The sequence below is a fragment of the Lepus europaeus genome, chromosome 15 (assembly GCF_033115175.1).
Source record: "Lepus europaeus isolate LE1 chromosome 15, mLepTim1.pri, whole genome shotgun sequence".
Classification (NCBI taxonomy): domain Eukaryota; kingdom Metazoa; phylum Chordata; class Mammalia; order Lagomorpha; family Leporidae; genus Lepus; species Lepus europaeus.
In genome coordinates, this window is record NC_084841.1 from 26,776,632 (window position 1) to 26,804,364 (window position 27,733).

General features: G+C 41.0%; 1 protein-coding gene across 1 annotated transcript in view; it reads right to left on the reverse strand.

Annotated features, from left to right (window-relative positions):
• Positions 1 to 27,733, reverse strand: part of ADAMTS12 (ADAM metallopeptidase with thrombospondin type 1 motif 12) — a 333,668-nt gene that overhangs the window by 27,177 nt on the left and 278,758 nt on the right. Inside the window, exons 19-20 of the mRNA XM_062211778.1 lie at positions 21,454 to 22,560; positions 8,846 to 8,998 (exon numbers count right to left, since the gene is read on the reverse strand). Coding sequence (XP_062067762.1) covers positions 8,846 to 8,998; positions 21,454 to 22,560 — 1,260 coding nt within the window. The remainder of the gene's footprint in view (positions 1 to 8,845; positions 8,999 to 21,453; positions 22,561 to 27,733) is intronic.

The following is a 27,733-nucleotide window of genomic DNA, read 5'->3' on the forward strand; positions in this document are numbered from 1 at the left end:
TTAGCCTGCTATGGATTTATTGGATTTTCAGTTCCATCTGCAGTTGCTGTGACAGGGCCAGGCCAAATGATTTCATGGAACTGATGTGACCTGTGGGCCAGACACTCCCACCCCTGCTCTGGACTGTCATAAGTGTGTGGGATCACTGGATTTGTACTGAATTCTGTTTTGATTTTGGAATATGTTTTTGCTTTTGAAGATATATGCCAAACATTAAATAAGGATTCTTAAAGAATTCATTAAGGATTCCTTCTGCTTTTTATTCCATGCTAAACACATTCATAAAACCTTAAGAATCAAATAATTTATTCCAAAGTCATACCCCCTTCTATTTCCTATAGTAATTGAGCAATTACTATGTTCCAAGCTCAGAATCTCTACAGTTAAGTGGTTTGAAATCCATCAGGGGCAAGGCAGGTCATATAAGTGAGCAGAAGCAATAAAGATTATGAGCCTATGTTGTTCATGAGCTAGTGAGGGCACACAGTAGGCAGTCCATTTCAGTTGAAGAAGTCAAGAAAGGTGTGAATAAAGGAGGTAGAACTTCAGCTGAGTCTTATGAGGAACTACTGCTCATTTGGATGGCAAAGAAGGGCAGGGGCATTGGAAGCGGAGAGAAAGGCATGTACAGAAACACAGTGTTATGAAATCACATGGCTTTCCCGGGAACAAAAAAAACCAGTCGGAATGTGAGAGCAGAGCGTAGGAGGAGAATAGGGAAGGGGAGGGGAGGGAGGTAAGGGGAGAAGAGAAGAGAAGTAGAGGCTACTATACAGAGCCTTGTGATCTGGACATGGTGTTTCTAGAGTCACACTTTTGTGGTCCTAAAAGCTTCCATTTAATTGTCAATCCTCCTAACCATTTCTTCTTAGGGATTCCTTAGTCTGAGACATTTGGGGAATATCAAGAGAGGGTGATAATTCACACACAACAAATTATAAAAAGGGTACAATAAATACTGGGATTTTCAGTGTATCATACACCATCCTGCTGCTAAATTTTTGCTTTATGAAGACAGAAAATTTTCTATAGCATGCATATCTGTATTTTGATTTTTGCACCTTGGACTTTAATATACGCTTACAAAAGTAGGGGACTGTCTGGATTTAGCAAGGTAAGAATTATTTCCCCATGATATTCATCTATAAAAATTCAACACTAGAAAAGATAGCTCTGTTATAGACAATCTGTAAAATTCAATAAATATGGAGGCAGAAGCAACAGGAGACAGAAAACTAGTTAGTAAATATGTGAAACCCACAAACATAGGAAAGATTTTTGCTTTCTCTTATTTTCCAGCAAAGTTATAGATAATAAAGCCAACTACTGTGAAAACAAAATTGCAATGTCTACTTGGGAAGACAGATCATTCCAAGAGAGAATGCAAAAATCTTTGTGAGTCATTTCGGAAGTAATCAAGAGCGTCAGACTTAACTATGAAAAGGGGGGCGTTCTATCTCTTAAGAAAGAAAATGAGAGGCTTGCCAATCACCAGGCTGCAAATCTTCAGAAAAGAATGAAAAAATGTTTAGCCAGGAGGTGTGTGGAGCTGTAGTTGAGTCATAGTTTTTGGTGTCAAACCCAAGTGTGAGTCTTTCAAGTTTATCTTTGCCACTTGCTGCAATTCTTTCATCACAAAAATCACTTTTTCTTTTCACACAAATTTTAATGCTCTGAAATTGGCATGCATCTTACAACTGGTGCACATATCTATTGTGGAGTGTTTCCTTTCTTTCTGAAAAGCAGTAATTAAATTGATGACATAGCCATTGGTTGATGGTTTCTTGGAATTGAGATTATTCAATATCAGCTTTGGGAGCAACTGAATGTTAGTGACTCAAACACTCTAAGACTTAGTTTCCTCAGAGAGTCTAGTTACAAAGTCCTAAATTGGAGCAAAAATGATTTTTTCTTAAATCTAAAGCTTTTGTGAAATGCCAAGTACATGGCAGTATTTGGCAAGTGTTAGCAGCCATGGTAGGGTCTCCAAGGCTGGGGGACACTTTGACCACTGGTCTACTTAGTTCTGGTAGTAAACACCTGCTTGGACCAGTTATTCCATTAGAGGACTTACCTATCACCTGACTACATGCCTTTCACCCCAAGCCTAGAAGCCAGAGACAGTGAACATCTAATAGATAGGACTAACTAACTAGAGCTGAACATTTGCCCATGGCTTTTCCTGCCAGTCTTTTCCATCACCAAAGCTGTTTTGGAGTCTTTATCTCTTTGGATCCTCATAAGAATTCTATAAGGTAGAACTTCAGAGGTAAGAAAACTAAAACTCCTAAGAGATTAGATGAATGGACCAGTGTCACACGCTGACATGTGACAGAATGGGGTTGCCAACCCATGTGTGTCTGATTACAAACCCATTGCTGTCTCTAGGAAATGGTTTGTAGAATTACATCTTTCCATGTCTGTCTCTGGGACAAATCTGAGCACTACAACCTTGATTTTGCTTCAGACAGATGAGCGCATGGAAAAGCAGGCTATTTAGACAGGTTAAAGTGACAGGTCTCATTCTCCTGTCACATATGTGACAAAATGTTCACAGCAGTTGTTTCAGCCTCATCAAGAGGCACAGTGGTATTAGAGATACAAGCTAGTATGACAGTGGCACTCACAGTGGTGAAGAATTCCTGGTCAGGTCTGCAAAATGCCAAGTGCGAAAGGGTGGTGGGGCTTTCTTTAGGAGACCTGACCTCAGAGATGAACCTCTAATCTTTCAGGGTTTTGCACAGGGTAAAATTCCTCAAGTCAGTCACTTTTCAAAGTGCAAGCTATTTCATGCATCTATCCTTTTAAAGAGCCATGAAAATTTCAAGAAAATGATTATTTCCAGTAAGGGGCAACTGGAACTTTAGGACTTGATCAATGTTTGGCAATGTCAGTAATATAGGATGTTTCTTGAGGTTTTTCAGCGGCAAGATGGTGGATGGTGGAATAGGAAGGGAGCACACTGATAGTCCAGGGAAGAGACAGTTTAATAAAAGTGGAGATACTGCAGGTTCAAGGAAGAGTTGGGGAAGAAACAGCAGAGGAAACTATTCCGGAACTAGTGATTCACGGTGGACCTGTGTGAGGGCGTGGAAGCCCACGGCTCAGAACACTGGTTGCGGAATCTACGCGCCAGCACTGGAACGTGAGGTGAGCTGAACCTCAGTAGCCCGAGACACTGGCGGGAAAGTGGAAGGAAGAGCCTAGAGGGAACGAGGCTTGAAACCCCATGGGGGAAAGTTCACCAGGCTAACTAGAAGAGAGAGGAAAAAAAAAGGGGGGACCAGTACAGACACCAGTTTCTCTCTCTCTGCTCACCTCTTAAAGGCAAGCAAGACAAAGAGCAGGTGCCATTTTGGACATACCTAAAAGCTATGTGACCTCAGGGCTGCGCCCACCCACAGCCAAGCAGAAAAACCTGACTCTGGGGGGGTGGTGGTGGTGGTGAAATAACAGGAAATTAGGACCTAGTGAATGTGTGGAGCTAATGAACTGAGACTGTGAAAAAAGAGACGGTGGGTGAGAGAACTCACAGAGTTCACATGAGTACTCTCCAGAGATGCTACGATTTGAGATTTTTCTAGATCTGAAAGAGAATTGCTAACTAAACACTCACTCCCAGTCCCTGAGCTTTCTATGCATTGAGAGAGAGAAAAGGGGGAGTTCCAAGATGGCAGAATAGTGACAGGGTGGTCTGATTTAGCCTGGACAAGATTAACATTTAAAAAGTGGAGAAAGTACACTCTCGGGATAAAACTGCAGGAGTACCGCAGTGGGAGATCCTGCAAAAGTAGCAGAAATGGCCCGGACCTGTGCAGAAAGTACAGACATGCAGTAAGGTGCGAATAGACAACAAAAGACCCAGCAGCTCCGATCTGAGGAAGAAGGCACCTGCCTGGGCAAACCAGGCAAGATTGGACTGCACAGTTGATACAGTGGGAAGGAGAGCTTAGTGAACTGTACCTTTCTGAGTCCAGCCTGGACCCCTCAGGACAGCAGGCTGACTGCTCATCCAAAAGTAAAGGAAAAAAAAGAAAAGAAAAAAGCAGCATGTCTATCTCCTTCCCCCTCTCCCTGCTACATCAGAGACCTGCAGCCAGTGGTGGGAGGGCTGGTTCCATTTTTGGACACAGACAGGTAGCAGCCCCCAGATACTGTGTGCACATTCGGCAATTATTCGGATCACCCTATACCCCAGTCAGCAGGGGAAACCACAGAAATTCAAGTGAAACCGAGGGAGATGGTCCCCACTGTGCCAGCTGCACACACCCAGCAATGGGAGGGGAGGGGTAGTGATTCCTACCAAAGGGAAGTGCCACCTGCAGGACATTCCTATGTACCCAGCACAATTGTAAAGCAAACGGGGCGGCAGCTGGTGGGTATTTTGAACGCCTGTGAACCAGAGCTCTCACCAGACAGAAAACCCATGTACCCCACTGACATTGAATCTGGTTGGGAGGACCAGACTTGATCCAGCAGGCTGGAACACACATGGACAGTGTGGCTCTGGGAACACTCCTTGCTAGTGGAATGGAGTGGCCCCACTGGGACTCCTTGACCCTGAGGGCCCTGGGAGCTGAGACTAAGAAAGCACTGTGACTGCATGAAAGGAGGCATTGTCTGTGTATACAAAGGCTATTGTTTTTTTTGTGTGTTGATTTTATATCCTGCTATTTTATTAAACTCTTTTATGAGTTCCAGTAGTCTCCTAGTGGAGTCTTTTGGTATATGTGTGTGTGTGTGTGTGTATGCATGTGGGTGTTAAAGTCCATTTTGTATATTAGGATGGCAACACCAGCTCTTTTTTGGTTTCTGTTGGCATGGATTATCTTTTTCCATCCTTTCACTTTCAGTCTGCAGGCATCTTTGTTGGTAAGATGTGTTTCTTGTAGGCAGCAAATAGATGGGTTTTCTTTAATCCATCCAGCCAGTCTAACTAGGGAGTTGAGACCGTTTACATTCAGTGTTAGTATTGTTAAGTACCAACTTTGTCCTGCCATGTTTCTTTAAATAGTTCTGTTTATGTACTTTGGATTTCATTTGTTCTTTTGCTGGGTAATTATCTACTTTTCCAGTGATATTCCTGTTTTTGTGTTTGAGCATGTTTCCTAGGGCTGGGTGTGTACTTACAAATTCTTTCAATTTCTATTTGCTGTGGAAGATCCTTATTTCTCCTTCACTCATAAATGAGAGTTTTGTAGGGCATAGTAATCTGGGTTGACGGTTTTTTTTTTTTCCTCTTAGGACTTGGAGTATGTCTTGCCATTCTCTCCTTTCCTGTAGGGTTTGTGATAAGAAGTCTGGGGTGAGTTTCATCGGGTTTCCTTTGAATGTGATTTGGCGTTTCTCTCTGGCACATTTCAGCATCTTTTATTTATGTTACTGAGGAGAGCTTTGCTACTATGTGTCTAGGTGAAGATCTTTTCTGGTCACCTCTATTGGGAATTCTGTGTACTTCCTGAACTTCAATGTCTCTTTCTTTCTCCAGAAGGGGGAAGTTCTCTGTTATATTTTCATTAAGAAGTCCTTCTAGTTCTTTCTCTGTTTTGGTGCCTTCTGGAATTACTAGGATCCATATATTGGATCCTCTGATAGAATCCTGCAGATCTTCAACCATGTTTTTTGTCTTTTTTAAAAATTTTACTTATTTGACAGGTAGAGTTAGACAGTGAGAGAGAGAGATAGAGAGAAAGGTCTTCCTTCCGTTGGTTCACCCCCCAAATGGCCACTATGGCTGGCACTGTGCCGATCCGAAGCCAGGAGCCAGGTGCTTCCTCCTGCTCTCCCACACGGGTGTAGGCACCCAAGTACTTGGGCCATCCTCCACTGCCCTTCCCGGGCCACAGCAGAGAGCTGGACTGGAAGAGGAGCAACCGGGACTAGAACTCGGAGCCCATATGGGATTCCGGCGCTGCAGGCAGGGGATTAGCTAAGTGAGTCACGGCGCTGGCCCCCAACCATGTTTTTTAATTTCCTTATTTCTTCTTGTGTTTGGTCTGGTCTGTGTTCCAGAAATTTGTCTTCTAGTTCTGATAGTCTTTCTTCTGTCTCATTTTTTTCTATTTTTTAGACTATACACTGTATTTTTTTATTTGCTTTATTGAATTCTTCATATCTAGAATTTCATTTAATTTCTTTTCAATATCTCAGTTTTTTGGGAACACTTTTTATTTAGGTCTGATTGCTTCTAAGTAATCTGATGATTAGTTTTCAGAATTCTGTTTCTGGCATATCTACAATCCCTTGTTCTTCTGCTTCTATTATTGAAGAGCTGATGTAATCTTCTATTCTGGGGCTAATATTATCTTCCTTAGTTTTATTAAAATTTTTCCCCTTGTTTTTTGGTATTTCCAATTCCTTTTATCTTTAATATGTGTCTTGGTGCTTGTGGTGAGATTTCCCTCTGCTATGAGCTGCTACGTGTCTGTGCACTGCCAGTGGAAATACACAGCTCCACCTCTGGAAGTCTTGTTTGCTTCTGGATGGTGGTGGGGGCAGATAAGAGAGCTCTGGTGTGCTAAGCCCCGCCTACTTGGGCCAGGTTCTGTTGTGTGAAACAAGCTAGGGATTCAATGTTTAGAACTTCTCGCTGTCATACAGTTCCTGGTCCGCCCAGGGAGAGGGGAGGGCATGGCGTTAGTTGCCCCATCTGTTTTCTCTGCCACACCTCTGATGTGTCTCAGTGACTCTTTGCTCCCTTTGTATGGTCCTGCTCAGCCTCTGCTGGACTCCCAGGTTTCTTCACTCGAAACTCTTGTGGCTCTGAGGCAGCCTGTATCCCCTTCCCTTATTAACTATCTATACCACCACCACCACCACCACCCCTCCCAGGCTCAGAACGTCTTGTTGCTATACTGCCATCTTGGCTCCTCCCTCTAGAATGGCTTTCATACAGAAATCAACAAACAACAAATGCTGGCAAGAATGTGGGGAGAAGGGTACCTTAATCCACTGTTGTTGGGGGATGTAAATTGGTATAGCCACTGAATAAGACAGTATGGAGTTATCTCAGAAAGCTGAATATAGACCTACCTTATGACCCAGCCATCCTACTCCTGGGAATTTATCCAAAGGAAATGAAATCAGCATATGAGTTATGTTCGTTTAGATCAATGTTCAATTTACCATAGTTAAGATATGGAATCAACACAGATGTCTGCCAACTGAAGACTGAATAAAGAAATTATGGTTTATGTACAATAAGGAATACTACACAGCAGTAAAAAAAGAAGTCCTGTCATTTGCAACAAAATGGATGCACCTGGAAACCACTATACTTAGTGAAATAAGCCAGTCACAAAAAGACAAATATCATATAGTTTCTCTGATCTATAGTAACTGATAGAGTACCTAAAATGTAATCTATAGGAGCCAAACTGACAGTTTAAGATGTGATGATTCTGAACAGCTATTGCTTTCATTGTTGAGGAACAATATTTTTTGTTTGGTTGGTTTTTGTTCTTTTCTTCATTTTTTCTTCATACTAATAGTGACCTCTCTACTTAGTGTAGGTTTAATATTATGAGTTTAAAAATTAACTGAAAATTGATCATTGTAAAAAATAATAATGGGAAATACTGAAAGAGGAGAAAGGAAGGTGGGAGTATGGGTGGGAGGAAGGTGGTGCTGGTGAGAACCATCATGTTCCCAAATCTATATATATATTAAATGCATGAAGTTGTATTCCTGAAACAAAATTTTTTAAAAAAGAGAAAGGAATGAGTATTTATTCTTATAAGGGACACAGAGACAAAGAAAGGGAGATTGGCAGGTGTCAATCATATGTGTTAATTTTCTCAAGGAGTAGACTGGCTTCGTCTTTCTTCTGCAATGTCATAGCCTTATTTTGTGGGGGAAAGAGTCCTAAAGCAGATAAATGACATTCCATGCTAGGGTAGTACAGGTAAATCTGCCAGGAAAGCCAGAGATGTCCAAGGAGATTCCTGGTGATCATGTTTCTCTGGGGACATAAACTCTCCACTAGATGACAGAGCTAACATCTGGAGGGGATGCCAGCCTCTGGAAACCTCCTGAGCAGATCTTCTTCTTCCCTTATCCTGTGTCTCAGCTGTCCCAGGGAGCTGGGGACAGAGCCCACTGGGCTTCCTAGGATTCATGTGATCAATGAACCAAAAGTGTATGCAAATTTCACACCCCTGCTCTTCCTACCTGACTACTGGCCCTCAAGCCCAGAAATGAACAGTGTCTTCTAGCCCCAGTATACACAACCTGGGATGGCTCAGTCTCAGAACAAGATGAGAGATGGATTGGGCCTGGCTATCAAAGCACCAAAGGTAGCTCATGTAACACCTACCACAGCCTTCTCACAAGGATGATGTAGACAGAAGAGCAAAGTGAGTAACCTGCCAGGGAAGATCCATTTAAAGAGTGAATTATTCTTTATATCTCAGCTTTCTTTGCATTTTGGGTCTGGCAGATTAAACCACGCCTCTGCTTTGTAAAGTGCTACTGAACTGTGATTTAATTATATATGATGATTATCTATAATTATTCATTATACTGATAAATTTAAGTAATTTAGAAAAAATGTTACATGCTGGACAAGCAATTTGTTACACACATTTAACCTTTTGTTCCAGTTTATCTTGTAAAAGAAGGGATATTTAGATAAAAGCATACCAGTTAATAAGAATTCTGTACTTCTTTTAAGACTTGTGTATAGCTTCAAGTAGGCCCATGGGAGGGCCTGTGAAATACTCATCCATGACTTTATAAAAGAAAACAGGTAGGAAGGTAAGAAGGGAGAAGAGAAATTAAGTATTACCAGTGCTTATTTAAGATTTCGCCTCCCCACTCCCAGGTACTGCCAAACTTAGTGAATTACCTTGCTCCAATTTCCCACTCTCCAGCCAGCACATGGACGGAGGTGGCATCTCTTGGCAGGGTCAGGCTTAGGAAGGGCTGCACAGTCGTCATCCATCCGGGTGCTGCACTCCACGCTTCTCCAGTAGGCCCCCAGGCCACAGGTGGTGGAGCACTGTGGCAGGGAGGAGACAGAAGACAGAGGCTGATGGCAGCTTTCTCAGACACAGTCTATCATGGGGTCTCTGGAGTTAGGGATGTTCATCTTGGCTGCTCCCTGAAACTGCTTTCAGAGCTTTTAATAAATAGCAATGTTGGGGACACACTGACACCAAGTATTCCAAATCTCTGGAGGTAGAGCCAATGGATTACTGTTAGAAAAACTTTCCTAATTGATTTTCCTAGACAGCCAAGACTGAAGATCCTTGATGTATATGTGGGAGGATAACCCAATGGAAATGGATACTTATTAAAAATCATCCCACGGTGAATGCTTAGGGGGTCACAGGCAAGTTGCCACTTTCCGTATCAGTGTTGCTCAGAGTGGACATCAGATCAAGTACGCTTACCTCATATGTATCTATACTGCAGTGATGTTATCTCACTTATTCATCTCTGACAAATCCATGATGTAGACAGATAGTGTTATAGTGTACATAAAGAAACCAGAGCCAGAGAACTGACTTGCCAATGAGTAACGTGGGGGTTTTTGGTTCCAAAACCCAACCTGACATCTGCACAGTAGTGCTTCTCAAACTTTAGTGTCCACAGGAATCACTTAGGACCTTGCTAAATGCTGATTCTGTCTTGGCAGCGTCCATAGTGGGGCTGGGGGTCTGCATCTCTAGCAAGCTCCTAGGAGTGCTCGTGCCGATGTCCTCCCACAACACATGGGGTCAGGAAGATGACATACATGGTGCTTCTCACCACTTGATCCACAGGTGGTGAACCCATTGGACACCTTTTGCTTTGTAGAGCCCATTCCTCTCAAGGTGTTTTCATTAACTCAGAATCCTTAAACATCTCAAGCTTAGCCTAGGTCAACTTGAAAACTATGCAAACATTTTCCCCATCATTTCTTCCATTTTACACACCTAGTTATTTCATCTAATTGATTTTTCTTGCACCTGCTATCTCCTGCCCATCTTCAGAAGGAGGGGCTGTTTCTGGACAAGCAAAACACAGCTCTGAGCTCATAAAAAAGGGGTGGAAGTCCCATATATGGCACTCTTGAAAGTTTCTTATACAGAGTTGTAAGTAAAGACCAACCTTACACTCCTCTTGTTGAACCTTCACTCCATATAATTTCATGTTGTATTTTGTGCAAGTTCTTGTGTTGTAGCACATATATAGCATAATAGACTTCTTAGGTGGGTAAGCTATAGAATCACAGAAAATGAAGTGTAGAAAATATGCTGTCAATCTTTTATCCTCCTTAAAATTCTTAAGGACTTGAGCTTTCTTTTAAAATTATTTAACTTATTCAGAGAGAGAGAGAGGGAGGGAGGGAGGGAAGGAGGGAGGGAGGCTGACTCACCTCCTACTTGCTGTTTACTTCCCAAATGCTCACAATAACTGAGCCGGGCCAAGAGCCAGGAACTCAAACCAGGACTCCTATGTGGGTGGCAGGGACCCAAATATTTGAGCCATGATCTGCTGTCTCCTAGGGTATGTATCAGCAGGAACATGACATCAGGTACAGAGCTGGGACTTGGACCAGGCATTCAGATATGGGATGCAGGTGCAAATGGTATCTTAATTGCTGTACCAAATGCCATCCCTAGGATTTGACCTGTATCTCTGACAAGGTCTTAGTGCTTTCTCTTCTGTATTATGTGAGTATCTATAGACTAGAGATAATAACAGTTGAAGTGTATTGACTACAAGTATAGATTTACTGCACTCATGGCCCCACCTATTAACACCCTCTTGAACTCCTACTCTTTGCAATGGGAATTTACTGTTTTTCTTGAATCTAGGCTGTTCTTATGACTTGCTTTGGCCAACAGAATGCAGTGATGATGCTGATTCAGTTCTCAAGAGGTCTTACTTTTTATTCTTGCTCTTAGACCCTGCCTATGCCATGAAAATAAACCTGAGCCAGCCTGCAGGTGGATGAGAGCCCATGTGAAACAGAGCCTGATATCTCAGCCAAAGCCATCCAGACCAGTTAGCTTCCATCTGACTCTCCAGCAGATACATGACAAAGCTTAGATCAGTGAAATCTCCCAACTAATCTACAGACTCATGGACAAAAATACCTATTTACTGAAGTTTTTGTGGTTGTTTGTCACATAGTATTACTGTGGCAATGAATAACTGATACAGCATCTTATTAGGTACCCTCAATACCTTCTTTCTAAACCTCTGAGACTCTGGGTATAATGAAAATTCTGCAGTTGGTTGATTTGTGATAGTTTACAGTTACCTAAACTGTTATGGGCCTGTAAAACTGGTGATAACAGTAGGCCCTCCCTCATGGGACTATTGCAAGGAGAAAGGGAAATAATTCACTACAGTGCTCTATAAATGCTACCTATTAAACCGATTCACCAACAAGGTCGAGATCATGAACTCCAGCTTCCAGACACTGGGGACCAAGAGAGTTAAGGGGTCATACTGAAGGTCTCACAGACTCCTCAGTGTTAATTTCATATTTTGACATTGAGAAATATATGACATTTTGCCAAACCCAGGAAAGGAGCTAGTGTGACCAAATTCTCAGTCTAGTGATGAACTTGTTATATCTCAAGTGATGTCTATAGTTTTTTGCACTGTATATATGTTAATAACAAGTGCATATTGTCTCTGGGGCTTTGAATCTAGCTCTGCTCATGAACATATATTTGTTTAATCCTTATTTTAAATTTTGTAAATTTATTTTCATTTAATTTGAAAGGAAGATAGCCAGAGAATGAGGCAGAGACAGATACAGCGTGAAAGAGAAATCTTCCATCTACTGTTTCATTCCTCAAGTGCCTATAAGAGCTAGTGCTGGACCAGGTCACAGCCAAGAGACTAACTAAGTCTGCATTTCCCATGTGGATGTGAAGGACCAAAGTACCATCATATGCTGTTTCCCATGGTACACATTTGCAGGAAGCTGGAATTGGGAGCAGAGTGGGGACTTGAACCAAGGTACTCTGACATGGGATACAGGCATCCCAACTGGCGTCTCACATGCTCTGCCATACACCCATTCAACATCTGTATAATTATTTTTGATAGTTTCTACTTAGGCAACCAAAACCAATCCAGCAATAAAGCTGATAAATGGAAGGCCTACGAATACAGCAAAAGCAAAAATGGGATTCTACCAATTTGATCGTCACATATTAAATTAGTTTCAAGTTGGCAGTAGGGGATGGGAGAAGAAAGGAGGACCATGAAGAAGATGAGGGACAACTCCACTGTGGCCTTGTAGCTAGTGGTTCTGCAGCAAGCAATAGACTGGGTCAAGGAGCTTGAGTCAGGGTGTTCAGAAGCAGAACTAATGCCGAGGGCACATCAGCCTCTAGTGAGAACTGCTCTGAAGGTTGTGGAAAATTGTACTGTCATTTCCATTCCACATGACTCCATAGCTTACATTTAAAGCATTGGCCCAAGGGATCTGGCTGATTGATGAGGAAATTGAATGAGAGGCCGTTTCTGTCGAAATAAGAGCCACCTCATGCACTCTGCCTCACATCCAAGTGTTCTGTTTTGTAAACATCTATCACCACAAACACTGAGTCTTGTATGTCTGACTGCTCCTTAGAGTACCTTATGGACAGTTATTCCTTTTGCTTCATGACACTCTTAGTAGTCAGGTATTACCATTATCCTCATTTTACAGAGGATAAACTGAGGCACAGTGAGGAATCACAGTGAAGTGACTGAGCCAGGATCCAAACTCACAAAGTCTAGTATCAAGCTTCAGGCCTATTTACATTATTAATTTGGTTTTTACATTGATGACTTACTTTTTTTAAAAAAAAAACAACAACATTTATTTGAAAGGCAGAGTTACAGAGAAGGAGAGACACAGAAAAAGAGCGAGAGAAAGATCTTCCATCTGCTGGTTCACTCCCCAAATGGCTGCAACAGCCAGGGGTAGGTAGGGCTTAAGTCGGGATCCAGGAGATTCATCTGTATCTTCCATGTGGGCACAGAATCCAACCACTTGAGCCATATTATGCTGCTTTCCCAGGCATATTAGCAGGGAGCTGGATGGGAAGTGGAGCAGTCAGGACTTGAATTGAAGCCCATATGGGATGCCAGCATTGCAGGCAGTGGTTTAACTTGAATGCCACTATGCTGGCCCTGATAACTTAATTTTTGAAGACACTGATGCTATGGCTTGAATATCTGTCTCCCTAAAATGGAGGAGTTTAGTCTCCAAAGTCTTATATTAATGGAACTAGGAGGATATAAACTTAATCTAATTATGGTGTGTAAAGGTAAGGACACTGGAAAGTTTTTAGATTGGATTAAGTTATTGGAGTGGAGCCCCCATGATTCAATCCTGGTGGTTTGAAGACTGAACAGATATAGATAGACATGTACACCCCACTGTTATGGGATGCAATTCCAGGAGTCCTCACCACAGCATCTATCATGCTCTTTGGACCTCCTACCTTCAAAACCGTGAGCCAAAATCAGTATCTTTTCTTTATGAAGTAGCCTGTTTCAGGCATGTTGTTACAGTCATGGGAAGATGATGCATAAACCCAATTCATTAAAAGAGTATGTTATGTACAATGAAGGTCATGGACAGCCTTTTAATGCAGGACAGAAAGTGGGAGGGCATCATCAAGCATTCAGATCCAACCATTAGGAACTGTAGAAATTAATTCCTACCTTAGGGATCTAGGGAAGCCTCAGGGAAGAGGAAATGCTAAGTTTTATTCTGAAGAACAAGGAAGATATGAAAAGGGTCAACTTTCCTGGCAGAAGAGACAATATGAACAGAGGGCACTGGACTGTGAGAGGCAGGAGAACACCCTAGATTTGCTGATTCTTAATGTGGGTGAAGAAAGGAAGAGGCAGTCAACTTTAAAGCTGGATTGTGAAGGTTAGTGGGCCTGGATCTGGCATGTAAGATCCCAGGTTTGTGAGTGAAAGGTTAGATTGTTAGAACCATTCTCTTGGGAGACCAGTTTGATGGTTTTATATCTCTTGCCATGCTGTGAGGAAAAGACTGAAGAAGAGAGAGACTGGGCAGTGCATCAACTACTGGAGGCAAAGGAAAGTGCTCTGGGCAAGCATAGGAACTAGGGATTGTTTTCAACTACAAGGCCACAATTTGCACTTGGGACTGGACTTCCCTAAATGTCATGGGGCTTTTATGTTCCTCGCTTCTCATATATTGAATGTTGGTTGTAGCTCCCTTCTCTATTGTTTTAACAAACAAAAGCAGAAAAATGAGGTGATGTTGACTTGGAAAACTACCACAGAGAGACCTGGAAGAAACTCCTGGATCGTGGCTTTGGCCAGGCCCAGCTCCAGTCATTGTGGCCATTTGCAGAATGAACCAATGGATGAAAGATCTCTCTCTCTCTCTCTCCCCTTTTTTCTTCTTTCCCTCCCTGTAACTCTGCCTTTCGAATAAATAAAAAATAAATCCTGAAAAAAGGAAAAAAATAGAAAAACTACCATGGAGGAAAGGGGCAAGTTGATATCAATGGTGATTCCAGGGTTTTTAACATGTAGTGATCGAGAAGTGAGAAGTGAGTGATATATTATAGAGAGAGGTAACCCCAAAGAAACAGCTTTGGAAATGGGCAGAAACAAAAGTCATGGTCAGTGAGAAACTCAAAACCTGTTGCTCTGATAATTCTGTGCATTAAATATCTTATTTCTCAAAATGTGAATAAACAGATCAGGCAGCAAGGCCTGGGATGATAAAGGGGACTCCTGCCAAATACAGAAATTTATTCTTGTGATATCCTTGAAGCTTTGAAAAACTGCAATCTAGGTCAACTCCTTTCTTAGCTAAGCTGCTTGAAATTGACAGCTGTCAGTGGTTCCATCAGTGTTGTCCAATTGTTGAGGAGTTATGATATATTTAATAACAGTTTATTTCTGTCAAAGTCAAATTATGACATTTGAGGCAGAATTAACTCTTTGTATCTTGATTTACTATAATCAAAATATGTTAACCTCTAAGATCCAACAATCATCACGGATGATGTGTACTTTATTTTGGTGTAGTTTTCATGGATGTGGTACTTTCTCATGAGATCAATTAACATTTGTCTATTAACTGATTACCATATATTACATATCTTTCAAACAAGCTCTTTATAACATATTTAAGTTCAATATCACACAAGTGCTGTGTGATTTGGGTACAGATGAACAGAGAAGAGGATTTAGAGGGAAAATAAAATTAATTTCTGGGTCATCCTTCAGCTACTTTTTAATAAAGCATTTGTGTTAACTGGTGGAATGCAAAGGGCTTGCCCATCCTTACTAACAGTGCTCATCGAGGCTCTGTCTGAGGACTGTGAGAGACTGCTGAATCTCTCCCACCATCTCCATGCTGATAGTATTTTCCACGAAGTCACTAATGACCTGCTAATTGTCAAATCCAATTGGTTTAATATCAGTCTTCACGTTCCTAGACATTGACGGTACTGTATCTTTTGATTTGTCTTAAAAGTTAGATGATTCCTTACTAATCTTCATCATGGGATCTTTTTATCAGCTAGCCCCTCAAATTTTGCGGTTATTCAGAGTCCTATTCCTGACCCAGTACATTTTGCGACCCACAGATCTCTTGAGTGATCTCCCTCACTGGCTCCTAACTGCTAAATCCTATCTCTAGTTCTCACCTCTCAAGAGTCTCAGACATATAAACAGATATCTTCTTGTTATCAATTGGATATCTCAGAGACTAATTAAATCTGATCTATAATGTAACTCATAATTACTCCTGTCTTTCTCTCTGTTGAAATTTTCTACTCCTATAGAGTGTAGGAGTCATGACAGGCTTTTCTCTTTACACTCCACATCCAGTTATTCACAAATCCCTAAGTATTTTAAGTTCTAAGTATATCTTTGATTTGTTTACCCCCAATTACCCTGAGCATTTTTATCACAGTTTTCATGCCCCAAATGGACTTCTGCAATAACCTCTCAGTAGGTCAAATCCCTGACCCTCATTGCTTCAGAGTGAGCAACCCACACACAGGGCCATGTCACTCAGCGGCAGAGATTGCTAGGTGTTCACCATAATCCTTTACCCCCTTCTTCCCAGGCATAGAATTGGGTTATACCTTCCTGCTTCCTTGGTTTGGCTTTGCCCACATGACTAAGTCCTAGACAACGGAATGTGAGTAGAAGTGACCTGTGACATTTTCAGGGTTGTCCTGTAAAACCTCCTACAAGAATGTTGCTACGTGCTTTTCTTTATCTGACTAAGATGAACGGCGACTAGGGTAAATTTGGGGACAGGAAACTGGCAGAGCCATTGTCATCCTGGGTCCTCAATGACTGCATGGGCTAGGTACCATTCTCTATCACCAACATTGGAGCCTGGAATCACCCTGGATTGTAATGGAAGTGGGCAACCAACTTCTGTTCTGGGGAAACATAATTAGGTTTTATTTGTAACAGTAGCCTACTTTCCTTAGTGTGTGTGTGTGCACGCGCACATGTGTGTATCTATGAATTTCTGTGTGTGATTTCACATGTATATATGTCATTCATATTTTGATGGTTCCAAGATCAATCTTGTATGCCTTTCGTCATCTACACTTTTACATCCTTTTTGGTCTAAGTTGAATGTTCTTAGGACTCTCAGTGTATTTAATTGTAGGTGCATAAAGACCTCATTTCATTCAATAAGTATCAAAATATTACAAATTACCTAGAAGTCTCAGTTTCTGTAACTTGGTTCTATAACTTGTTTTTCAGGCTGTAGAGGATATACATTGTCTAAACTACTTCGATTGAAGGAAGACAGGAGGCCCATTTATCAGCTATTTAAGGACATCCCATGTTTTCAAAAGGAATGATACATTTTGAGAGCAATATTTAAAATTATATCATTCCAAAAAATTAAACAAAACAATTTAATTTCAGAATGTCAGGGCAGACTGAGAGATTATTGGAACTCATGAAGAATTTGGTAAAGTGGCAGGATATAAAATCAATACATAGAAATCACGAGCCTTTGTATATAATGACAATGCTATGGCTTAGAAAGAATTTCTAAAATCAATCCCATTCACAATAGCCATAAAAAATTAAATACCTTAGAATACATTCAACCAAGGAAGTCTAAGTTCTCTACGATGAAAATTGCAAAACATTAAAGAGAGAAATAGAAGACAACACATAAAAATGGAAAAAATGGGGACCAGTGCTGTGGCACAGTAGTCTAAGCCTCTGCCTACAGCACCAGCATCCCATATGGGTGCCAGTTCTAGTCTGGCTGCTCCTCTTCTGATCCAGCTCTCTGCTAAGGCTTGGGAAGGCAGTGGAAGATGGCCCAAATGATTAAGTCCTGCACCCTCAAGGGAGACCTGGAAGAAGCCCTTGCCTCCTGCCTTTTGACCAGCCTAGCTCCAGCTGTTGTGGCCATTTGGGGAGTGAACCAGTGGATGGAAGATCTTTCTCTCTGCCTTTCTCTGTCTCTGTCGTAACTCTACCTCTCAAATAAATAAATAAAATCTTAAAAAATGGAAAAAGTCTCCCATGTTCATGGATTGGAATAATCAATATTATCAAAATGTTCTTATTACCAAAAACAATTTATAGATTCAGTGACATTCTTCTCAGGTCTAGAAAAAAACAATGCTAAATTCACATGGAAACACAAGAGAGCCTGAATATATAAAGCAACATCAACCCACACATCTACAACAAACTAATCTTTTACAAATAACCTAAAATCAATTCTTGGAGAAAGGACAGTCTCAACAGATAGTGCTGGGAAAATTGGATTTCTGTGTGCAGAAGTATAAATCATCACCCTTATCTTATCCCTCACACAAAAACTCACTCAAAATGTATCTAGGATCTAAATCTACAATCTGATATCATCAAATTACTAGAGGAGGATATTGGAAAAACTCTGCAAGATATTGGCATAGGCAAAGATTTCTTGGAAAAGACCCCAGAGGCACAGATAATCAAAGCCAATATTGACAAATGGGATTACATCAAGCTTAGAAGCTTCTGTACTACAAATGAAACACTCAAGAAAGTGATGAAGCAACCAACAGAATGGAATAAAATATTTTCAGACTATGAAACTGATAAAATATTAATATCCAGAATCTATAAATAGCTCAAAAAACTCAACACCACAAACATCCCAGTTAAGAAATGGGCAAAGGATTTGACAGGCATTTTTTTTTTTAAGAAAAATTTACTTAAGTCATACAAGTTTCTTGTATTTCATATACACAGATTTAGGAACACAGTGATATTTTCCACCCTACCCTCCCTTCCACTCACTCTCCAAGTCCTCCATCTCCCATTCCCACTCTTAATTTTTATAAAGATCTACTTTGTTTACTTCACTATCATAAAGTTAACTCTACACTAAGTAAAAGAGCTCAACAAGTAATATGAAGAAAAAAAGGACATTGTTTCTCAAAAAAAGGACTGTAAACCATCATCAGATCTCAAAGTGTCCACTTCAATCCAATACATTACATTTTAGGTCTTCTATTAGTTACCTCAGATCAGGTAAAACATATGGTACCTGTGTTTTGGGGACTGAACAGGCATTTTTCAAGAGAGCAAATCCAAATGGCCAACAGACACATGAGAAAATGCTCAGGATCACTAGCCTTCAGGGAAATGCAAATCAAAACAACAATGAGATTTCACTTGCCCTGGTTAGAATGGCTCTCATATAGAAATCAGTAAACAACAAATGCAGGCAAGGATGTGGGGAAATATGGTACCCTAATGTAAACTGGTAGAACCTCTGTGGAAGACAGTATGGAGAACCTCAGAAATCTGAATATAGACCTACCAGGCATCCCACTCCTGGGGATTTACTCAAAGGAAATGAAATCAGTATATGGGAGAATCATCTGTACCCCCATGCTTATTGCAGCTCAATTCACTATAGCTAAGGTATGGATCAACCCAGATGTCTGCCAGCTGAGGACTGGGTAAAGAAATAATGGAATACTACTCAGCCAAAAAAAGAGTGAAATCATGTCTTTTGCAATAAAATGGATACAAATGGAAACCACTAAGTAAAATAAACCATTCCGAAAAAGACAAATATCATGTTTTCCCTGATCCGTGGTGACTAACAAAGTACCAACAATGTAATCTATAGCAGTGATATTAACATTTTGAGATTCAATGATTGTTCACAGCAATTGTCTCTATTGTTGAGGAAGATTGCTTGTTTTTCTTCTTACTGTATGTTGAACTCTTAGTATAGAGTTAATCTTAGGATTATAAAGTAAATTGAAAGTAGATATTTATAAAAATTAAGAGAGGGAAGAGGGGGAAGGGTGGGAGCATGAGTGGGAGGGAGGGAAGTGTGGAAAGTATCACTATGTTCCTAAATCTGTATATATGAAATACATGAAATTTGTTTACCTTAAATAAAATTGAAAAAATAAGATAAAATTATATATATATTATAAACATAAGCATAAATATATAAATATATATATATATATATATATATATATATATATAACTCAGATGTCTAGGCTGAACCTATTTTGGGGACTTGACAAGGATCACTTGCCTCTGGGAACTCCAAATAACCAAGGGTCCCTCCATGTTGTTTGAAAATACTTTCTAGTGAACTCTATGATTTTCTCTTCTGTCTATTCAGGGTCTTTGCATAAGTAGCATTGTTTTATATGTAATGTGACCAAAGAAGAAAGAAAGAAAACCAAAGGCACACAGGATGATGATATTTTCTGATGTGCAAAGCAACAGATCTTGGGTCATGAAGTCCACGTGCCAGAGTTCAAATTCCTGCTCTGTCGCTCAAAGCATGGATGGTTCTATTTCCTCCCTCGGCTTCAGCTTCCTGTCTCTAAAGCAGAACATATGTTACCCCCGTCCTTGGGTTGTGATGAGGATCAATGAGAGAACACATGCTAACCAGCATAAAGTCATGCCTAAAAAGTATGATGCATGCTTTGCAAATGCTCACTGCCAATATTATTATCCTTATTAAAAGTCCTTTAGAACTGAGTCAGAAAGAAATATTACCAAAATGTCACAGATCATGAGACCCATTCATCATCCTCTTTCAACAATTGGATTATTGTAATCGTAACTATCTTTTTCTGTTTTTCTTTTTTTTTTATCCCTTAAGCTGGATTATTTACCTGCAAATGCATAAAATAAGGTATTTCTCCATTTCAGAAAATCTAGTAACTCACTTTAGAAATGAAACATAAATCAATGTAAAAATGCATTTAAAAGCAAACAGCTCCAGCATTGGGGTAAAATTTTTGGAAGTTTGAATTCAAGCTATTTATTGCTGGTATAGTTAATTCTATAACTATTTATGTTGATTAATTGCCACAGGAGAATTCTATACAGTCAAGTCATCAATTGGTACCATAATTCACAAGACAGCAGACTAGAGCTGAAAGAGAACATTCATCATCCAAAAGTACGTCCTTAACTGCAAAAAAAAAAAAAAATCTAGTTTCCTACTAGCTAATTAGTAAAGCAAGACCCTATCTACTCACGAGGACTGTCAAAAAGGAAAACAGTAAGGAATTACATGTGAAAGTGGTTTGGAAATTAGCACATCTATTAAATTGCTAGGATTCTATTATTATTTTTATAATCACTAATTTTTCACATCCCTTTAACTAGGGATATGAGTCATAAAATGTCATAAAAACACTGAATGATTTGAATATCTGATTGCTTTGCCACAAAGTCCTCTTTTGTGCTGTCACATTGTTTAACAAGTACATACATTGGACATTCAAAATTCAATTAGGTGAGAAATAATTTTGATGCTTCAAAGGACATAATTAGTTCTAGAGATAGAGAAACAAATTTCTACCCAAATTTCTGAATCCGAAGAGGCCAACATTTTGTCATCATGTTTATCATGTTTCCTCTGTATTATAATTCTTTCAATGAGCCATAATGAGTTTTAAATGCAAGCATTCAGAGACAAAAAAGGAAAAAATTATTCATAGAGTAAGTTATATAATTATTTAAAACAGTTTTATCTTATATTTCCATTACAATCATAATTACTTCACATGTGTAAACCAAGTCTCATTTAAATGAGAACTCAGGCCTTTCCAGGTAACTTTCCCCCAGGATCATGACAGTCTATAATTTCCAGGGGCATTAGAGATGACGGGCATTGGTCCTCTCACCTTGAAATCCATGTACTTCCTATGAAAACTATGCAAAAACCCTTTCATGCATATATACATTTTTCTCTACCAAAATAAACATTTCTTTTAATTTTATTTTTCACTAACTTTTGAAGCACCTCTGTGTATTTCTTCCTCCTTGTCCATTTAAGGAGTTTCAGTGGTCAGGAGGGGGGTGGAGATGGAGAATTGATTGCTTCAATTTTTTTAATGTAAGTTCATTTTGAAATTTTCACAAGAGAGTAATGCCCATAGCTGTTTTCCATGTAAAGTAAGGCCTGGGGTAGGGAATGGAACCACCTACCTCACTCCAGTTCCCAACAATCCAGCGTGCAGGGCTGTGGTCCTTCATGAACTGCTTGTAATTGGAGGCGTTGAGTAAAAAGCCCTCAGAAATCAGACTAGTCGCATCTTCCTCAGTCAGCACGGGTCCAGAATTCTGTGTTACATTCATGTTGCTTGGATGTTCCAGGTGGTTATGATTTACTGGCTTTTCTGAGGGTGCCGACTGTTGGTCCCCTCCCAGAGGGAGTGCACCATTAACTGGCTTTTCAGTAACCATACCCACAGCCCCTGGTGTCCTATTTTTGAGAGTACTAGGCCTTTGGCTGGGGATCAGTCCTTTCATCCCTGTGCTGAAGGGTGGCCACAAGGACTCTTCACTGAGATAAGGTATTGGTGGAAGTCCCAGTGGTGTTTCTGTAATTGTTTCCACTAGAACATCATTTTCAGGTACTCTGATCTGTGTCCGCAGCACAGGGTTACTTTCATCTTTGTTCTCTGGCTGTTCCCTGTCTTCCCCTGAACCACTATGAATCTCCAATTCTGGGTCTTTGGTTAAAGTACTGTAAAACGGAGTCACCTGCCAGGTCACAGCATTGCTGGATGCTGAAAAGTCAGAACCACTTGTTGTCGCCACAAGGTGTCCGTCTGAGGTAGGACCAGTTGCTGGATTGGAAATATTCTCATCATCAGACTGGATATTCACAGACCAGGAAGTGAGGATGGGCTGGGAAGTACTTCCGAGGGAAATGAGATAACGTGAGCTCAGTTCAGTTTGTGTTGAACTATTTTGCCATTGTTTCCCATCCAGGTCTCTTTCTCTGGAACCTGCAGTGGGACCAGGTCTGGTTGTTACTGGAGTGCTTGTGCTCATAGACTCAGGCACTGTGGGTGTGGTCAGCACTTTGTGCCTAGATGTAGGTGGGACAATGGGCTTTAATGGTGGTAGATGTTTCCCACTGAATATGGTGCCTTTGTTGGGTCTCAGAACTCTCCAGCTAGATGGACACTGCTGAAGGCCACACAGAGCTCGGCTGTTGGGTTTCCTTGTCTTGTCACAAGGTTCACCATTGTTCTTAGCACACGTGACACTGCGAATGCGCACACCACCACCACAGGAAACAGAACACTGGAAAAGAGAGACAGCTTTTAGCCCAGGAGGAACAGATACTTTTATTCTCATGGTCAGGTTTAACACCAAATCAGGACAGGCCCAGTGAAAACTGAACTGTGCAGCTAAGCTTGTCGTCTGCTACCTTTACTTTGGTGTCTATATTCTATTTTTCATGGAATATGCATTTCCTGGAGGTCAGCTGTAGCTCAGGACCAACAATTTACTCTTCACAAGCTGACAGTATAAACCACAATGTAGTCCAATTGAAGTTTCTTTGGGCTTTGAACACTGGGTAGTGCGATCCACAAACTGCAATGATTTAAACTTAGCCTTTGTAAGACATCATAAATAATTGCTATGGTTTGAATAGAATTTGGCTCCCCAACTTATGCAGGTGCTTAAACCACAAAGTCATAAATTAATGTTGCTAAAGAGTATGGAGGTTTGATCTCATGGTATGTAGGAGATAGTCCTGGTTGGAGGTTCTTATGCAACCGAAGCCTACCCTTGGAAGGGAGTTTTCATGAGATGGTTGGTTTTAAAAGCCAGGTTTCATCTAGAATCTCTCTTTTCTGGCTCATTGTGATCCTCCAGCATATGTTCTGCCATCCACCACTCTCATCAGATGCCAGACAAATGGGCCACTTTGTTTTGGACTGTGAACCTCCAAAGCCGTCAGCCAAAATAAACCTCTTTCCTTTCTTAAAGACACTGCATAATGCAGTGTATTTCAAAGAACTTCACAGCATTACTCTGTGTGATGCTCATGGCATGCCTGTGAAATTGACAAGGTAAGACTTATTATTTAGCTTTCCACAAGAGAAGAATCTGAGGCCCAGACAGTCCCCTGAAAGGCTGACGGGGTGTCACACAAGTAAGAATTAGATTTATTTGATCCTTCTGTACCCTGGCAAAACCTAGTGCAACACACTACACACGTCACCATCTGTAGAGTTCACTTATTAACTTGACACAATTTTACAGCTGAAGTTACCTAAATGCAAGAACTACTTCTTATTCATAACTGACTTCTAGGATAGTTCTTGAGGCACAATGATCACTTTCTACACACTTATTAAGTAGCTGGTTTACTTAGAAAAAAATGAAGAATGAAAAAATTTACACTCATGAGCTTATGCAATATTTAGCTTAAATGACTTGGTTTCTCAAGGCTCATTTTCAATTTCCTCTGTGTAGGAAAATAATACTGATGTAGAAAACTGCCCATTTATTTTGTTTCAATCAAGTATAATGATGCACTGATGCGTCATCAGCTCCTTTGAAAAGGAGGAGATGCTTGTGGTCAAGAGAATGTGCAGCTGTGGGAGAATCTGACTGCAGATTAGGGCTCAGCCAGCAACCTGCAGGCTTTAAGATGTCAATTAAATGCTCAACTGCCTCAATCTAAGACTGATCTTGCAAGTTTACTTTGAAATAATAATAATAGTAATAGTCTTTGGGGGAACAGTCTTTCATGGACTATGAGATGCATACTCATATTTCTTCCAAGTGGAGGCTACCAACCAAAAGTCTCAGGACCCACTAGTGAACAAATAGTAGCTTCTGGAACCTTCCATGATTCCTCACTTGGAATCCCAAAAGTAAAGGCTTGGAGGTATTTGCCTTCCTGTTTTCCCATGATATTTCTGCCTTTCTTGTGTGTGAAGACAGTTAATGCTTCATTTCTTTCAGGCCGCCACTTGTTACCTACTAACCTGAACCCATTGGATTTCCAAAGCTTGCATTTCCAAACTTATCAATATCATTGATTTGCATGCTGGGTGCCTCATCTGGGCTGTTTTTAGAACTGACTCACAAGCAAGGCCCTAGGCAGTGCCAACTGTTCTTAAGTAGCAGTTTTTCTCTCCAGGATGTGTTAGACATGATCTGATAGGAAACTCTGATTTTTCTTTTCTGCTTCCTCTTTCCACAGCCCTTCTGTTACCCCATATTGAACTCTGGGGGAAAAGACCTATAAAATCTATGAGAAATAAATTCCATCATCTGCCTTTATTATTAACTTCATGCATTAACCTGTGACTCAGTGTCAGCTTCCTGTTCTGGAGACTGAGGGAAAGTCGAGCTTGCCTGTCAAGGATGCTCTGGGGATTATGGGAGATGATAGCCTGAGCACAGCACATAACATGAAGTTTTTATTGTCAGTCTTTCTATTTTTTTTTTATTTGACAGGCAGAGTTACAGTGAGTGAGAGAGAGAGAGAGAGAGAGAGGGAGGAAGGTCTTCCTTCCATTGGTTCACCCCCCAAATGGCCGCTAAGGTTGGAACATAGTAAAAGCAGCCAATCCGAAGCCAGGAGCCAGGTACTTCCTCCCTGTCTCCCATGCGAATGCAGGAGTCCAAGCACTTGGGCCATCCTCCAATGTCCTCCTGGGCCACAGCAGAGAGCTGGACTGGAAGAGGAGCAGCCAGGACTAGAACTGGCGCCCATATGGGATGCCGGTGCTGCAGATGGAGGATTAACCAAGTGAGCCACAGCGCCAGCCCCTGTCAGTGTTTCAATACTGGTGCTGAGGATTATCAGAGTGATGATAAATACAAGACCTTATCCTCCTCCCCCACAGTTTCTATGTCCCTTGTAGAGCATGGCACATAGAGCTGTCCTTTAGGGGTCGGGATGTGAGCAGCTGTCTGGTGAAGCAGGTGCAGGTAGCTGTCTGAAAGACAGTGTGGAGATCCATACACAGCCCTCTACTTTATTGCTTGCTTTCTAAAAAGTCAGATATCATAGGACTAACTGATGGATATATTGCTCCTTAAATTGTATACTCCAGGAAACCAAATAATCTTGCTGACTATGTAAATTCTGTCACCCTAAACAAGAAAAACAAGGTGATTAATAGCTACCTAGTTCGTTGTCTTATTAGACTACATTAGACTTTATAATGTTTTAAAACAGAAGATTGTCCCTACTATGAGTTTCAAAGTGGCAGCTGAAGGCCCACATTTGGCTCATCAGCATGTACTCTTTGGCCTGTGCAACCTTAAAACAACAAATAAGGAAACAAAATATAAAAATTGAACTAGTAACCAATGTTTTAAAAAATTAGCAATCAAAATTAGCATCAAATTCCAGACTCTCGGCTTCTTTTAAAAAAGCAGATGAGCTGCATCGTTCATACCCACTTTCAAATGGCAACTCAAAACTTCAGTGATGGAGACTGGAGTCTGGGAGCTTGTAGATTCTCCAGCACCTCTACTTCCCGTGCACAGTCTCTTCCCTAACCCAGCAGGCACTGACTCTTCCAAAGAACCAGTGGTTGCTGTTCCTTAGCACTGGGCATGTGTGCCCAGCAGGGCAGTGCTATCTGCCAAGTACACTGCGTCTAAACACGAAGCTGCCCTTTCTCATCGTCCAGGCGGAACAAGCAGCTGCTTTATATTCAGTCTGATGCTTCTTCCAGTACATCTTCCCAACTGTGCTTATCTCCTTAGGAGCTGTCAAGCCCTTGAGATGAGATAAATACAGTACACACACCACACTTAGAAGCCGTCTCAACTGGTAGCTTCAGCATCCTCAAAACCAATTTCAGCTCTGATTATCATTTGCCTTTACCTTATCATTTTGAACATGTACCAGGCGAGCAGCTTGTCAGTCTGTTAATGTCCTCATGGGAGTTATCTTGCCCTCACTTGCCACCGCTCTTGGAGTCAGCCCGCTGAGTGGAGCCCGCTGAGAAAGAGGTCTGCTGCTAAATTTTCCAGCTCCACCCACCTGGGGTGCACTGCAGGAAGGGGAGGAGGGTCCCTCATAGCTGGCAGAGAACTGTAGTGCTGAGGGAGGGTTTATTCAGAAGCACAGCTGGCATTTTTCAGAGTTTGGGCTAAGGGGCTCAGTAGATAAATTGCTAGTACTTTGGGCATCATTTGTAAGTGAATGACTGAATCTCATAGTAAAAGCAGCTTTGAAAGTAACTGAAGCACTCAGGCCCTGCTAGGGATTGAATTGTCAGAGTCCTAATAGCCCTGTCACAGTGTGGTCCTGTTTGGATCTTTACAGAGGGAATCAAGTTGAAATGAGGTCATGGGGTAACTGTATCATGACTGATGTCCTTATAAAAAACAGACACTCTAGTCTTGGACTTGTGGTCTTCAGAGCTATGAGACAATAAATTTTTGCTGTTTAAGCCATCTACTACCAAAGTGGTTCTTGGTTAGAGCAACCCTATGAAACTAGTTCATTACCTTTGATAATCAAAGGAACCAGGTATGACGGAGAGAATCAATAGGGGCCACACTGATGAACAGCTGTTGCAAACAAGGGTGCCATATTTGTTCTCCAGAAAACCAGGCTGAGCACAGGCTGCTGACATCTGAGAACAGAGACATTGGCATTGACAGACATCTGTGCCCAAAGAGATGTGCCTGAGGTCAAGACACCAGGAAGGAGTCAACCTTATATGAATGCCTGGGACCTTGACTGAAACTGGAGAAATGCGGAGGGTATGACTCCAGAAATATCCACGATAGCTCCCTGCTCTCTTTCTTTGGTTTGCAAGAACTCTTATGGGGCTTCACATGAGTCTTGCTTTGCTTTTCATTCAGCAATAGACATGACATTGATGCTTCCTGCTGTGACTAATGGTGCTTTCTATTGAAGAGCCAGGGAGAGCTCATTTTTAACAATTGGCATTTAATTTACTGTTACTCTGCACCCTAACATTCTGATGATCAACTCTGTACTTCATGGGTAACTTGGTTAATTGATTGTTTTGTTCATTTGTTTATTTTAGTGTTTTTTGTCAGGCACAGCAAAGTTAGATTAAAGATCTTCCGAGACCCAGGGCATGTCTGCTTTTGAAAGATCTATCCCATATCCTGTCAAATATATTCAAATGCATCTCCAATCTCAACAGAAATATAATTTTTTGCTGTAAAAATCATTTGAACAGGGTTTTTTTAATTTTGCTTTTGAAATTATTTGGTGAGGGTAACTCATTTCATCTTTGAGTTCTGATTTCTCAGAAAATCATTTTGCTTGGTCTGGAATTCTGTAAAGTGAGAAAAGATGATCTATGAATTGTCTTTAAAAGTAATACATTTCTTATACAAGAACCCTCAAACTTCTAAATTTGACAAACATTTGAGATATGGTATGCCACAGTGTTTAGAGCAGAAGTTCTGCTGTCTCCATCCAAGTGCTGGTTCCAACGCTTGGTGGCTGTGTGAC